The following is a 13,499-nucleotide window of genomic DNA, read 5'->3' as shown; positions in this document are numbered from 1 at the left end:
CCTGCAGCCGCTGTGGCCGGACCTGCCTGTCCCACATTGGTCTTGTCAGCCACCAGCGAGCCTGCAGCAAACGTGGACTATTGCACCCTTCTTAAATCTTCGTTCGCGAAGCCAAGCCGAGAGAGAGAGAGAGAGAGAGAGAGAGAGGCACACATAACAAGTCTGTACCGTGTGTTCAATTTCATGGTCCATTTCCAGCCACCACAAGTAGCTTCCAGCTAAGCCTTTCATCTTAATGATTCCAGAGTGCGCCTGGTTTAGGTCTCATAATATAGCCTCTCATACTTGTTTTGGAATCACCACATGGGTGCCTCAGAATACACATCCATCATAGACACTCAGTTCCCATCAACATTGGGAGAAATAATATAAATCCTTTGTCTTTCAAAAATGTGGCCATCCCCTCAATATAAATTCCCTGACTTTAGCCAATATAGGATCTGTATCAGTCCATGACTTTATCTGTCATTGGTGGATTGGCAATCTATTAGTAAGACAAAATTGCAATTGTGTACTGTTGTAGGCACTTCAGGTAATGGTAGGTGGCTCAAGACATCGGCATGGTCCAATTTTTTTCTAGCTCTAGGACATAGTGACCAAAATTTCACCTAGTAATTTAAGTGTTTCTCCTCTATATGTTCTTAACTGAATTGTACTAGGCTTCAACAAGGATGCTCCACCTCCTGCCTTAAAGCCTCAAATAAGACTTGACTCATAAAAGTTACACTGCAACCTGTGTCCAGGTCAGAGGACACCTTCTTGTTGTTTACATTCACAGTAATGTAAATTGGGTCTTCAGGCATTTTTGTTCCAGTTAGATTGTAAATTGTTGTAAAAAATATGCTAGATTGTAAAAAAAATATACCTCCTCGTCAACACTTACAGAACATTTCTCTTACATTGCATACATCCTCTGAGTTGTGGAGTGATGTTTCATATTATCTTGGGTGGCAGCACTCTGTTCCTTAGCCCTATGTACTCTTTTAATATGGCCAATCTGACCACAATTGTAACATTTTGCATTTTTAAATCTGCAGGTTGAGGAGGCCTGGAATCCAGCACAATGGTAACAGCTCTCCCCCAGTTTCTTTTCCTTTTCAGGTTTTCTGACAATTTCCAAAACATGTCAAGATACTCCTCTGTCATAGGGCTGGTGACTGCAATTTTATACTCACAGATTCCATAGCTAGGGCCAATGCAGAATTGGAACAGCGCCTGCCCATAGACTATACACGCCTGCCCATAGAAAAAGCACACCTGCCCATAGGGAATAATCGGGACCACATTTCACCATAGGGAAAAAGGGAAATTAAGCTTGGCCTAAGGACACCCCTTGTCCATAGAGTCTATGGGCAAGCTCAATTTCCCTTTTCCCCATGGTGAAATGTGGTCATTATTCCCTATGGGCAGGTGTGCTTTCTCTATGGGCAAGCGCTGTGCTTAGGTGAAGCTTAATTTCCCTTTTCCCCTATGGTGAAATGTGGTCCCCATTATTCCCTATAGGCAGGTGTGCTTTCTCTTTGGGCAGGCGTGCATAGTCTATGGGCAAGGGTTGTCCTTAGGCCAAGCTTAATTTCCCCTTTCCCCTGTGGTGAAATGTGGTCCCCATTATACCCTATGGGCAGGTGTGCTTTCTCTATGGGCAGGCTTGTATAGTCTATGGGCAGGCTCTGTTCTGAGTTTTAGTATGTCCCAGTTTAACCATTGGGTTTTTCAGGTAGTAAGAGATTTCTCATTAAACTGTAAGTGGAAGGTCCCACAGTGCTGAGCAAAATTCCTCTCTTTTTATCCTCATCTATAATACCATATGAGTGAAAAAATGAGTGAATATTTCACAGTATTCCTCCCAAGTTTGTTGTTGCTGATCAAATTGTGAAATGGTCCCCACAGTGGCAGCCATTTTCTTCCAGCTTCAGGAATACTTTGCTTCTCAGCAGTGTGTGTTTCTCCCTCTCTCTGTGTGTACGTGTGTGTGCCTTGGATCCTCCACAATACACCTTCACTTTGCTGGACTCTCTTATCTTCATGAAATGCTGGTCATTTTGCTACTTCCATGGACCTCTGCCTTTGAGACTGGTAATTATCACCCTTTCCTAAGATCTCTCTTGCCTGTCCTCCATGTGCTTCTCTTAGCTTGCTCTTGTATGTGTGTATATTGTGTGCATGTTGTGGTATTTTTTTCTCTTTTTTAATAAAAACCTTTCTGGTTGAACATCTGCCTGGTTTATTTTGAAAGTTCTCTTAAGGGAAAAACCCTGGTATATATAGGTGGGAAATCTCAGTTACCACTCTTGTTCTGTTTTCTTAAAGCAAAATCCCCCAACTAATTATGAGACTGCCTCTTTGGGTAATAATGCCGACTTCAAGGGACCCCTTCAAGGGACTTTCTCAAGCTGCACCCAGGATTGACTGCACCCCCTGCCCTTGGTACACCACTGATTGCGCTGGTTTTGTGTTTTCATTATGTTTCCATCAACAATGGAAACAACTGAGGAGGAAAGCTGTGATATATCCTTTTGAGGATTTTTCATGGAAAGTCAGGATAAGCATGTCATAGATGTTTCAGTTACAGAAGAAGTGGTTTCATGCCAGCCTAAATGTATGTATTAAGCTAGGAAGCACACACAATTATTTCACCTATAATGAGCACAAAACGTGTGGTCCTCAACCAATATATATACTAGGCTGGAATCAGTAACCTTTTTACAGACATTGTCACAGTGTTGTTTTTTGTACATTTCACCTTTTTAGTTGTTCGAAGAAAAGAAAATCTTCATATTTGGGAAATAAGAGTAATCATATTAGCAGCACAGGCAAAAAAGAGAGACATTTTAAAAATCTGGCTCATTCACTTGGCTCATTTCATTTTCATCATGAGTAAAAGAATTATGTGCCAGAAATCTATGCCATCATCCCCAGACTGTTATAAAGGGGGAAAAAAAAATCTCTCCATTATTATTGTAAGGATTATGGCCAGATTGGCCCCTTGATAAGCAATCTCTCATTAGCTCAAGATATAAATGTTGGATGAAGCAAAATTGAATTTATATTGAACTGATCATTATCAGTAAGTTCAACATCATATGTAATGAGAAAGAAAGAAAATGAACCCTACTAATTCTATAGTATAGAACTGCTAACTATGCACTGGGAAATTCCTTGAGATTTGGGAGCAGGGCCTCAGGAGAATGCAGTTTAAGGAGGCGTGGAAGCTCAGGAGGGATATGATGCCATAGAGTCCACCTTTCAAAGCTGCAAGTTTCTTCAGAGAAGCTGAACTCTGTAGCAATTCTGGGAGAACTCCAGCCCTCACCTGGACACTAAATGCAAAGCAGTGCTACTGCTAACATAGGAGAAAACGATGTCAAGAGTATAGGCATATTCTATTACAGTTCCAAAAAGATTGCTCATATGCTGTGTTGATTTGCAACAGTGTATCTCTCTCTTTTTAACATTAATTTATTTAAAAGAAAGATTCTTTCTTTGTGCATTCCTAAAACATTATTTGACCTGGAGACCTTGTGCTCCAATCACAAGCATACGCGAGAGACCTTTTTCGATACCTTGTGAATTGGTGGCTATTCTAAAACCGAATAAATGGTAACACAGAAATGGTCTCATGAACAGGGCCAGTGCCAGGTTTTTTGGCGTCCTAGGCAAGGCTACCTACTGGTGCCCCCCCCCCCCCAGATGGCTGCCAAGTGCTTCTCAGTGCACCTGTTCCCCCCCCCTCCTGCTGGCCCCATGGCACTTCTGAGGTGAGCACCAGATAAACTCATATGCTGCTACAGCAAGTAGCGCCAAGTACAGGACAGGAGGGAATCCAAGAGGTAGGTCTCTGCCCTGTGAAGCTCAGAGTCTCAAGCTAGACCTGAGAGAGGCAGCAGAGGCAGGAAGGAATGGGGGGAGAATGAGTCCTCATTACTTTATGCCTACTCAGGAGGGAAAGAGACCCGTATGATTGTCAAAGGATCCGAGCTTCATCAGAAGCAGGAAAGTACATACATAAATGGCAGTGTGTACATCTGAATGACTGCAGAGGTGTTTTCACCCTCTCCAATTTACTATCATGGGCTACCTAAGAGGAACCTTTGAACAAATGACTTCTAAGCTCTGGCTAGCAGAACTCTGTTTCAGAAGCACTGAAAAGTACTAGATGTAGTTTAACATTCTTAAAATGCTCTAATTGCAAAGAGTTCACACCAAAGCAAACAAAAAAACCCACCCCTCAATAGAATAGAATAGAACAGAATAGGAGTTACCATATTTTAAAAAGCAAAAAAGAGGACATATTTCCTGACTGACTTACTTCAAACAAGTGAAAAATCTCATTTTAAATACCCTTACTATTCAAGCTGTGATAATTGCTACTAACTTGGAATATTTCTAACCTTCCAACATGAAAAGAGGACATTTTCATCAGCTTCTTTAAAGAGCCAAAAAGGGGAAAGGCACACACACACACAAAAGAGGACATATCTTCTAAAAAGAGGTCATCTGATAACCCAGAGAGAATAGAATATTGGGAGTTCTGTGGTCCTCTGCCCCCAACGACCTTACCATTGATGTTCCTACAGTGTGTGTACTGGGGGAAATAATAACAGGATGGAAAGGAGCAGTAATTGGACAAAAAAAAAGGAGGGGATGACAGAGGTAGCCAGTCAGACAGCTTCATAGGCATTATTTATTTATTTATTTTAGTAAATTTCTATTCTGCCCATTCCCCATAGGGCTCATCCCCTGTACAACATAAAATAAAACAATAAAATACAATAAAAACATTTTAAAACAGACAACTCAACAGTGCTCAGATTACCATGACATCACATATTGCCCAGCCTAGCTATCTCACATCATGATATCTCATGGGGATGGCAGTTTTTATTCCAGTGCCTAGCACAGGTGACAGTGCTGGCCGGGGAGGCCAACCATATCAAGAATAGACCCCTGCAGCCTCAACTAAAAGCCAGGTGGAGCAGCTCCATTTTACAGGCCCTATGGAAAGCTAATAAGCCAGGTAGGGCCTGGATCTCAATAGGGAGCTGATTCCACCAGGTTGGGGCCAAGACTGAAAAAGCCCTGGCCCTAGTTGAGGCGTGGTGGGTGTCTCTGGGGCCGGGGATGGCCAGCAGATGTTGGGAGGCTCAACGTAACAACCTCCTGGGCATATATGGAAAGAGATGGTTCCACAGGTTTGTTGGTCCCAGGCTGCATAAGGCTTTAAATGTTAGCACTAGAACCTTGAAGCGGATCCTGTACTCGATTGGCAGCCAGTGCAGACTGTGGAGCGCCAGCCAAATGCCCACCCATAAAAGTGGTGCAGTTAGCAGGCAAGCTGCCACATTCTGCACCCGCTGCAGTTTCTGGATCAGTCTCAAGGGTAAGCCAGCATAGAGCGAGTTACAGTAGTCTAGTCTGGAAGTGACCATTGCATGGATCACTGTAGCCAGGTCCTGGGGGGATAGATATGGTGCTAGCTGCCTGATCTGCTGAAGATAACAAAAGGCAGATCTGGCAACCATCGTGATCTGGGCCTCCATGGAAAGGGAGGCATCCAAGGCTCACTCCCAGGCTCCTCACCTTTTGGGTTGGCACCAATGTGGCACTGTCCAAAGCTGGGAGTTCGATGACCATACCCACCCCACCCTGACTCAGGTACTCACCCTGACTCCGTCTTAGCTGGATTCAGCTTCAGCCAGCTCTGTTGTAACTACCCAGCCACGGCTCCCAATGCCTCGGACAACTGGTCAGGGGCAGCGACTGGCTGGCCACTCATCAACAGATAGAGCTGGATGTCATCAGCGTACTGGTGACAATCCAGCCCAAAACCTCAGTCAATCTGGGCAAGGGGGCACGTTAGTGTCTTAGTGGCTCACTAGTGACTTAGTGATCTCAGATAATCCTCCAAAGGAATGGGCTAGATATGACATATGAACATATACGAACGTATGAAGCTGCCTTGAACTGTCTTGGGTGAATGTCTTTTTAGTACATGCGAGCCACCTCCGCAAGAGGCTGGACAGGGGAGGCGGAGGGTCTTTCCCCCCCTCATCCCATGGCACACATCAGAGGGGAGAGGAGGAACAATGCAATGGACACCTAGCTGGTGCCTCACACTCTGTGTTCTGCTGCCACTGGGAGAGGGGTCCCCTGCAAGTAGCAGGGGGTGTCAGAGTGAGACTCTGTGTCCCTGCCAGGGAGGGCTCCCCTGTGGGAGTTGGTGGCATGCCGAAACTCTGTCTACTCATTTTGCCTGGTTTTCCTGATTGCAGATTCCTGCACCATGTTTTCCCTGTTTGTTTATGGCTCACAGGGAGGGCACATGACTCCCCTCGCCTGCTTGCTATTGGCACGAGTCTCTGACAGTGAGTGGGCACAGCCACAGGAATGGCCACTCCTGCAGCTCAACACTTCCCCTTCCCTCCCCCCCACCCCCACCTCGACAGCGAGCCAGGCTTCTCTCACATGTGCACTCCCAGCCTCACTCCTGTTCCCTCCCCATGTTGGTGGGACTTCTCTCCTTTGCCTTTGACCATCTGCCCATGATTGGCTCGGTTCTCTGTCAGGGGGTGGGAAAGGTGATGAGCCTCTCCAGGACTGCCTGTTCCTGTCCCTGCCTGTCATCTCCACGGTGCCTGCGCTGGCACTGGCCAATCCGGGGGGCCTGGGCTGGCCCTCCCCTCCTGCTGCGTCTGCCTCGCCTGCATGCCATGTGTCTGTACTCCAGCGGAGTTGCCATGGCGATTGATCTGACATGTGGCAACCTATGCTTCTTCCCTCCCCCTCCCCTATGCCAGAGCATGCCAAAGCGCATGAGGAGTCGACGAGTGGTGCCTTAGTTACGCCACGGCTGCCCGCCATGGAAGTCAGGATTGGGCTGTAAGTAATCCCTTAAGCCTCAATTATAAAAATAGAAGTGTAAAAGGAAAAAAAATACCAAAGAAGTCTGTAGGGTATGACATTTCCTAGTTTCTAGGTTTGGTGATGGGGTGTCATCATAAATAGTCACTATTTGGTTTTTGGTCTGGACATAAAACAGCAATAATCTGATACGTATGAACGTATGAACGTATGAAGCTGCCTTATACTGAATCAGACCCTCGGTCCATCAAAGTCAGTATTGTCTTCTCAGACTGGCAGCGGCTCTCCAGGGTCTCAAGCTGAGGTTTTTCCACACCTATTTGCCTGGACCCTTTTTTGGAGATGCCAGGGATTGAACCTGGGACCTTCTGCTTCCCAAGCAGATGCTCTACCACTGAGCCACCGTCCCTCCCCCATGATATTCATGGAACAGCCAATGAATTACTGCTAAAGTAATTGTATTGCTGTCTGAACTGACAGGGGCAAATACATATTTATTGGTTAACACCCTCACCCCTTTGTACAGCCCCACTTGTTTCTGGAAAAGAGTTTTAAAAAGTACAAGTTTTAAAAAGTATTCAACATTCGTCAGATAAGAGTCAAGCTAAGAAATTCTCTCCAAATTTACAAAAATCCCTAGCTCCTTTATAAAATTGTATTTTACCTGGCTCTTCAAGTCATTTTTTTAAAAAAAATATCCAAGGTTATGGTGACTTATGAGTGACACTTTCACTGAGAAATGTAAAAAGCAATCTAATAGAATATTTTAGGAATTCCATGTATGCCAAATGAAGCCCCCCTTCTTTCCCCTGTCTCCACTAAAACTCATGGTACAAAAGGAACAATCATTAACTGAAATGTAAGAGCTAATCCTTAGAATTATGTAAATTAACACCCCACATTTGAACCCAATTTTAACTACTCAGATAGCTTTCCTTTCTAGTACCACTAACATTGATCTTGGACAGTTTCTTCCTTTGACCTTGAAATAGAGTCTGATGCTTGGAAATGTTGAGTCTTGCTAGCAAAACATTACACATCTCTAGGTATTAAGTGGTACAGAGAGTACTTAATAAAAATTGCAAGTGCCAATAAAAAAATGCCCTGAATTAGTTTATATGTACCAATAGGCAGTGTTATTAGAATTAATACTATTCACTTGCCTGTCACTTTTGCATAAATAAATGTTTTGGCTTGCTCATTGCAGGATGACCCTCAACTGCTCAAGCAGAGGCTGAAAAATAGCTGCATTGCACTGCAGCCTCAAAGCCTCCTAACAGTCATAAGCTTTAGGATTCAAAAAGACACACAGGATTATGCAGAGGGACAATATACCATCATTTATGCTGCATAAAAGCTATGGGGAAACACATCTCTTCAGTGCGGTAAGTTTCTTTCTATATTTCTTGCATTGTATGCTTATTTTTTTCCAACAATACATCTATGACATGGAAGTCTTTTCAGTATGATCACTTTTCAATCCTGCTTACTTGGCAGTAAGGCAAACCATAGTGCAGTATAAACCAATATATTGCTTACTGATTTCTGTATGGGTGCACTTTTATTTCAGCAAATACTGTTTTAATCTTAGAAATCACTGCAGGGTTTCATATTGTGTAACTGCCGTTCAAAATTTTCAAACTATACTCATGCAACATAGCAATAAAAATGGCTAAATAATTTTGCTTTGAAATGCAGCAAATTTTATAATATCAGTACAGCATCATAACTCTGCTACTTTAATTTATTTTACTTACCATGGATGTGAATAATTCTGTCATGCTCCAGAGTGAAGTTGGCAGCATGATGGTCAGCCCAGCAGAAAGAAATCAGCACCAGAAAAAGTAGACTCTTCATCTTTTATAGCTCAAGAATCTTCTTCACTGTCAGAGTACCACATATAAAGAAATGTGTGAAATTTGGAAACCTTAACAGGGTTGCACAGTACAAGTTGTTACAGTCCCATCATTCTGTCATTGCACTCTAAAAATTTAACCCTCTCTGCTTGAAAAGTTACTGCAGGGTGGTGAATTTTTTTTAACTTGTAAAGATCAATCCTTTTATGACTGAGTTAATTTCATAGACATGTGGAAATCAGATATGAAACTGAGTACTTGCCCATTGAAAGAAAAATTCAAAAACTCCATGCAATAATCTCTTTCTCAACCACTAAATCTGCCAATTAGCCATGATTATCATTCTTAAGTGGTAAGTGTATTTTGGATTTTTAATAGTACTCTAAATTTATTCCTGTTGTTGTCCATAAAATAATCATGTATGTCTTAAATATACTTGTATTGTAATCTGTATTTAACTATACAATTCAATATATTTGGGGCTTTTTATGCACCTTAGATAATTGAGCAAAGTGGTGTAATGTCTTCAGCTTATCTAAGGAGAATCCTGGCTGACCAGTAAAGGCATACTTTGTTTCAAATACACTTACCATTTTAGAGTCCCTAGTCTACAGTGAAATGTTGAAAACCATGCACAAAGTAGGCTAGAGTTCCATGTGCTACCACTGCAGTTACCCTGATTGATTTTTCATTCATTGCTATCTAGAATGCTGACGCACTAAATTGTGTGCCAGGTAGGGTCCCTGCAGTCAGCAGAGCTGCTGAATGCTGCAGGGGAAATCTCTGCCTGTCTCAGAATAGCAATTAGGCAAATGAAATCTGAAAATATATAAGAAAGTACAAAATTTAAGAGCGTCTATGCAGAAAGTTCATGCTGCTATGATCTTTAGAAGTATCATCTTCCTAGGTCTAACTTCTGGGTTAAAAAAAAAGTGCTTGCAAATATTTCTTGAAAGAGAATGTAAATAGAAAAGGCTCTGCATGTAAGGAAGAACAGGGGTGATACAGAAAGTACACTTTCCCTCATTTTGTTCAAATTAGAACTTGAGGTGGATCTCAATCAAAATTCATGATCTAAATCCTCTAAACTTGGAGGAAATAAGCTTTCTATCAAAATCTATATATAGTTCTGATTTTTCCATATAGTGTCTACCTTAGCCTCCAGCTAGTTTATACTCCAAAACCATAAACTGCTGCTCTGGCAAATATATTTTTAGGAATGGATATTAAGGCTTCTGCAACAGGATATCATGGCTTTAGAACTGCAATGGCATCTTGAGCCAATCAATGAGGTTACCCTACAGAAACTGCATGTGTCAGCATTGCTGCATTGGCAAAACTCATCATAACTCTTGCCAAATGGGCAAGGAAGGAAAATTGTTAGAGTTAGAACTTGACCTAACTCACCTATGTATTTCAGCCAATCAGATGAACTGGTAAAACTCTATGTGCTTAGTATTTGTTACTGGATTTTTGAAAAAAAAAATGAAACTGCAGCTCTGAAAGTTAAATTTGTAGCACATTAAAGCCCAACAAGATTTCCAGCATATAAACTACTGAGAGCATACTAAGCATAATGCCCTAATCCAGAAGCATGTATGTACGCATTTATCTCTAGTCAATTAATCAGTAATACCGGGGGGAAGAGGGAAAGGGACAGGGACTTTATCAGATCTCCTGTTTCCCAGTTATAACATTTGTACTATTACCGGTCTTTTGACTGGTGCTAACTATGCACAGCTCCAAAAGTCACTTAGGGCATACAATTTTATGCCCAGCTGTCTGCTTGCATACTTACTTATCTAAACAAAGAAGCCTGCTTGCGTGCACATATTCCTTCTAGAAATACTGAGGCAATTATGCTTTTGTAGCAACATCACCCTGATCTACTCTTCCTGCCATTTATAGTTAAAAGACTGAATTCAGATATTGAGATGCACAAGATACAGATGCAGACCAAGATGCATTGATCACTGCCCTAACCAAAGCTGCTAAAAGGCCATTCTTTATACTTTTAAAAGGCACTTGGATTCCCTTTCAGTGCTTCCTTTAAAGCATGAAGCCAGTGCAGAATTATTTTGTAAGTTCCTGGTTTTGTACAGGGGTGCTACAATTAGGGTTGCCTGGTCAACCCTTGCCACCAGTGGGGGATGGGGGGTAGGGTTGCCACATCCAGGTTAGGAAACCCCTGGAGGTTTCGGGGTGGATCCTGAAGAGGACAGGGACCTCAGTGGACTACAATACCATAGAGGCCACCCTCCATAGTATCCATTTTCTCCAGGGGGGACAGATCTCTGTAATCTGGAGATGAGCTGTAATTCTATGGGATCCCCAGGGCATCCCTACCTACAATCCTCACTAATGTGCACAAATAAGTATTCCATCATCCAGCAACTTATTTTAGTACCATATCCTGCACTCTTCTAATTTGCATGGAAAATAGAAGTCATTTTCTCAAAGTGACATCACTGGACACTAGTTTACCCCAATTCATTTCTCTCCATTCTCAACCAACTGCTAGTCTAATGATTTAAAATAGAACTGAATAAACATATGTTGTGGCACACTGCAAAGTACTTTACTTGAATACAAGAGAACTCTGACTCACTATACCCTTTAAGAGAAGTTTTATAAATTCATAAAATGGCTGTAATTAGATTTACTTTGCCAAGAGACACAGTATTTGAAAGACTTCTCAGTTTCCATTACATTCAGTGATTTTGGGCCAATAATAGATATAGAAGGTCTGAAACACAGTGAAGGCACTAGATTCATGGATTTAATGAAACAAGCTGAGCTGGTTAGACCTGTGATGTTTACCAAGGATTCATTCCTGTTTGAATGGATAATGATAAAAGTCCCATGCATAAGAGATGTGTGGACCTGTTCTTTTATTTCTTTTTGTTGCCTTGCCTACCCATGCTCTTGCCCCTAGATGACCTGTAATGTCCACAGAGTGTCTTGCATATCACTCTAATCCTAACACCTCTACACATGGAGTTTTTGCATGTCCACTAGAAAAAGATGGCTAATTTTATTTCATTTTATTTATTTATATATAGTGGACTGGAACATCCATTTGTAGTTGTTTCGTTCCTCTCCATCTGACTGCTAGGACCATCTCCCCTCTCTGTGTGTCACAGTATGATAGAAAACAGGCTTGTGGCATTTCAGTGGTATCAGATAGAAGGAAAAGCATCAAACTTAATCTCACAAAGCTAGCTGAATAGGCTGTCATAAGGAGCAGCCTACATTTGCCTAGTGTCTGGTGATCAGTTTGTTAGTCAAGTTCTCTAAAGATTAGTCAATGTTCTTTTAGCCACATAGAAAAACCTATCACTGGCATTCCAAATAATGGTTTTCTTGTTTTGAGTCTCAATATATACCAATTTTGCTTGCCTGCTTTATTGATTGGGAGGGAAAGCTATATGGTATAGCCTAATCTCATCCGGTCTTAGAATATATTATACATACATTTAGCTGACAAAAAATGTATAAGTTGAGAGAGGGATTTACTTGTCACAGTTCTGCTCCTCTCTACACACATTCCTTCTGCTTACTTAAACTGTGTGGAAAGATCTTTTTTATCCTGGTTTAGCCCTGTCCCCAAACTGACATTTACACTAGAATCATAGAAACTAACTCTATGTCTCTATAATTTTAGTGCAGAATGTCAACTTGGGCACAGGGCTAAACCAGGATTAAAGGTCTAGTGCGAAACTGGTCACTGTATCATACCCTTCTGAGGTTTTTTTTAGCAAGAATGCACAGGAATGCAGCTCTAGCTGGCTTGACATCAGGGAGTGTGGCCTAATATGCAAATGAGTTCCTGCTGGACTTTTTCTACAAAAAAGTCCCATGTGAAACTTTTTTCTATAAAAAAGTCCCATGTGTAACAATGATACCAGGAGGTGTGGCCTAATAGGCAAATGAGTTCCTGCTGGGCTTCTTTTTTTAAAAAAACCCTGACACCCTTTATATTATATCGGGAAGAAAAATGGTGGAAGGAGTAGATTAATCAATGCAATAAATAAATTTATAATGAGTCAGTAGAACTATGTGGCTTGGATCCAGCTGAATGTTTAATTGTTTCATTTTCTTTTCTCATATACTCATAAACAAATGCACTCCCTTGTATAAATGAACTTTGTGAAATGACAAATAATGCAATGTAAATAAATACAAAACTAAACAAAATTAGTTAATGCAGTATTCAGCACAAAACAATATTAGCAAAGAACTTTGGTTCTTTGAGAAAGTAACAGTTTTTACTGATCTAAGAAGGCCATCATGGAACTCACTGAAATGAGCATATATTTCAAATATTTCTAATGCATAGTGGCTTTGGTCTAGCTGAACATTTCCATGGGTGGAATAATTTCTACCCTTGGAGTGTGACTACCTTGTCTTCATTTCCTGCCACAGCCCCCAAAGTTATACATTTTGTTCATTTCTATTCATGTTGGCTTATGTATTTTTGCATCATTTCGTTTTGTACTGCTGACTTTGTTATCATATGAATTTTCAATAAAGAATTTTTAAAATAAAAAAGTTACATGTTTCTGGGGTCTGTGAAAGAAAATTTTAATGGCCTCTTCTGTCTGCTTAAGGTTTGGCAGGAAGCAACTTTTTCTTTGAAGGAGCAATCTCTGAGTCCTTCTCAATTCAGTTAATCAGAGATATGTTTTGTCCATATATGCCTATAAAACCAGCATCCTTTCTCCTGTCTGCCTGAAATTTGTCAGGGAGAGTTCCTCTGTGATACAGACTTCAATCTAAATA

The 13,499-nt window shown here is 41.5% G+C and overlaps 1 protein-coding gene across 1 annotated transcript in view; it reads right to left on the bottom strand.

Annotated features, from left to right (window-relative positions):
* HAPLN1 (hyaluronan and proteoglycan link protein 1) overlaps positions 1–8,808 on the bottom strand; it is a 48,783-nt gene extending 39,975 nt beyond the window's left edge. Inside the window, exon 1 of the mRNA XM_060235735.1 lies at positions 8,619–8,808. Within this exon, the coding sequence (XP_060091718.1) occupies positions 8,619–8,718 (100 nt within the window). The 5' untranslated portion in view covers positions 8,719–8,808. The remainder of the gene's footprint in view (positions 1–8,618) is intronic.
* Between the last annotated feature and the right edge of the window lie 4,691 nt (positions 8,809–13,499).

This window comes from Heteronotia binoei, chromosome 4 (genome assembly GCF_032191835.1).
Source record: "Heteronotia binoei isolate CCM8104 ecotype False Entrance Well chromosome 4, APGP_CSIRO_Hbin_v1, whole genome shotgun sequence".
Classification (NCBI taxonomy): Eukaryota; Metazoa; Chordata; class Lepidosauria; order Squamata; family Gekkonidae; genus Heteronotia; species Heteronotia binoei.
The sequence above is the reverse complement of the archived record's forward strand: the minus strand, read 5'-3'. Positions and strand labels throughout refer to the sequence as shown.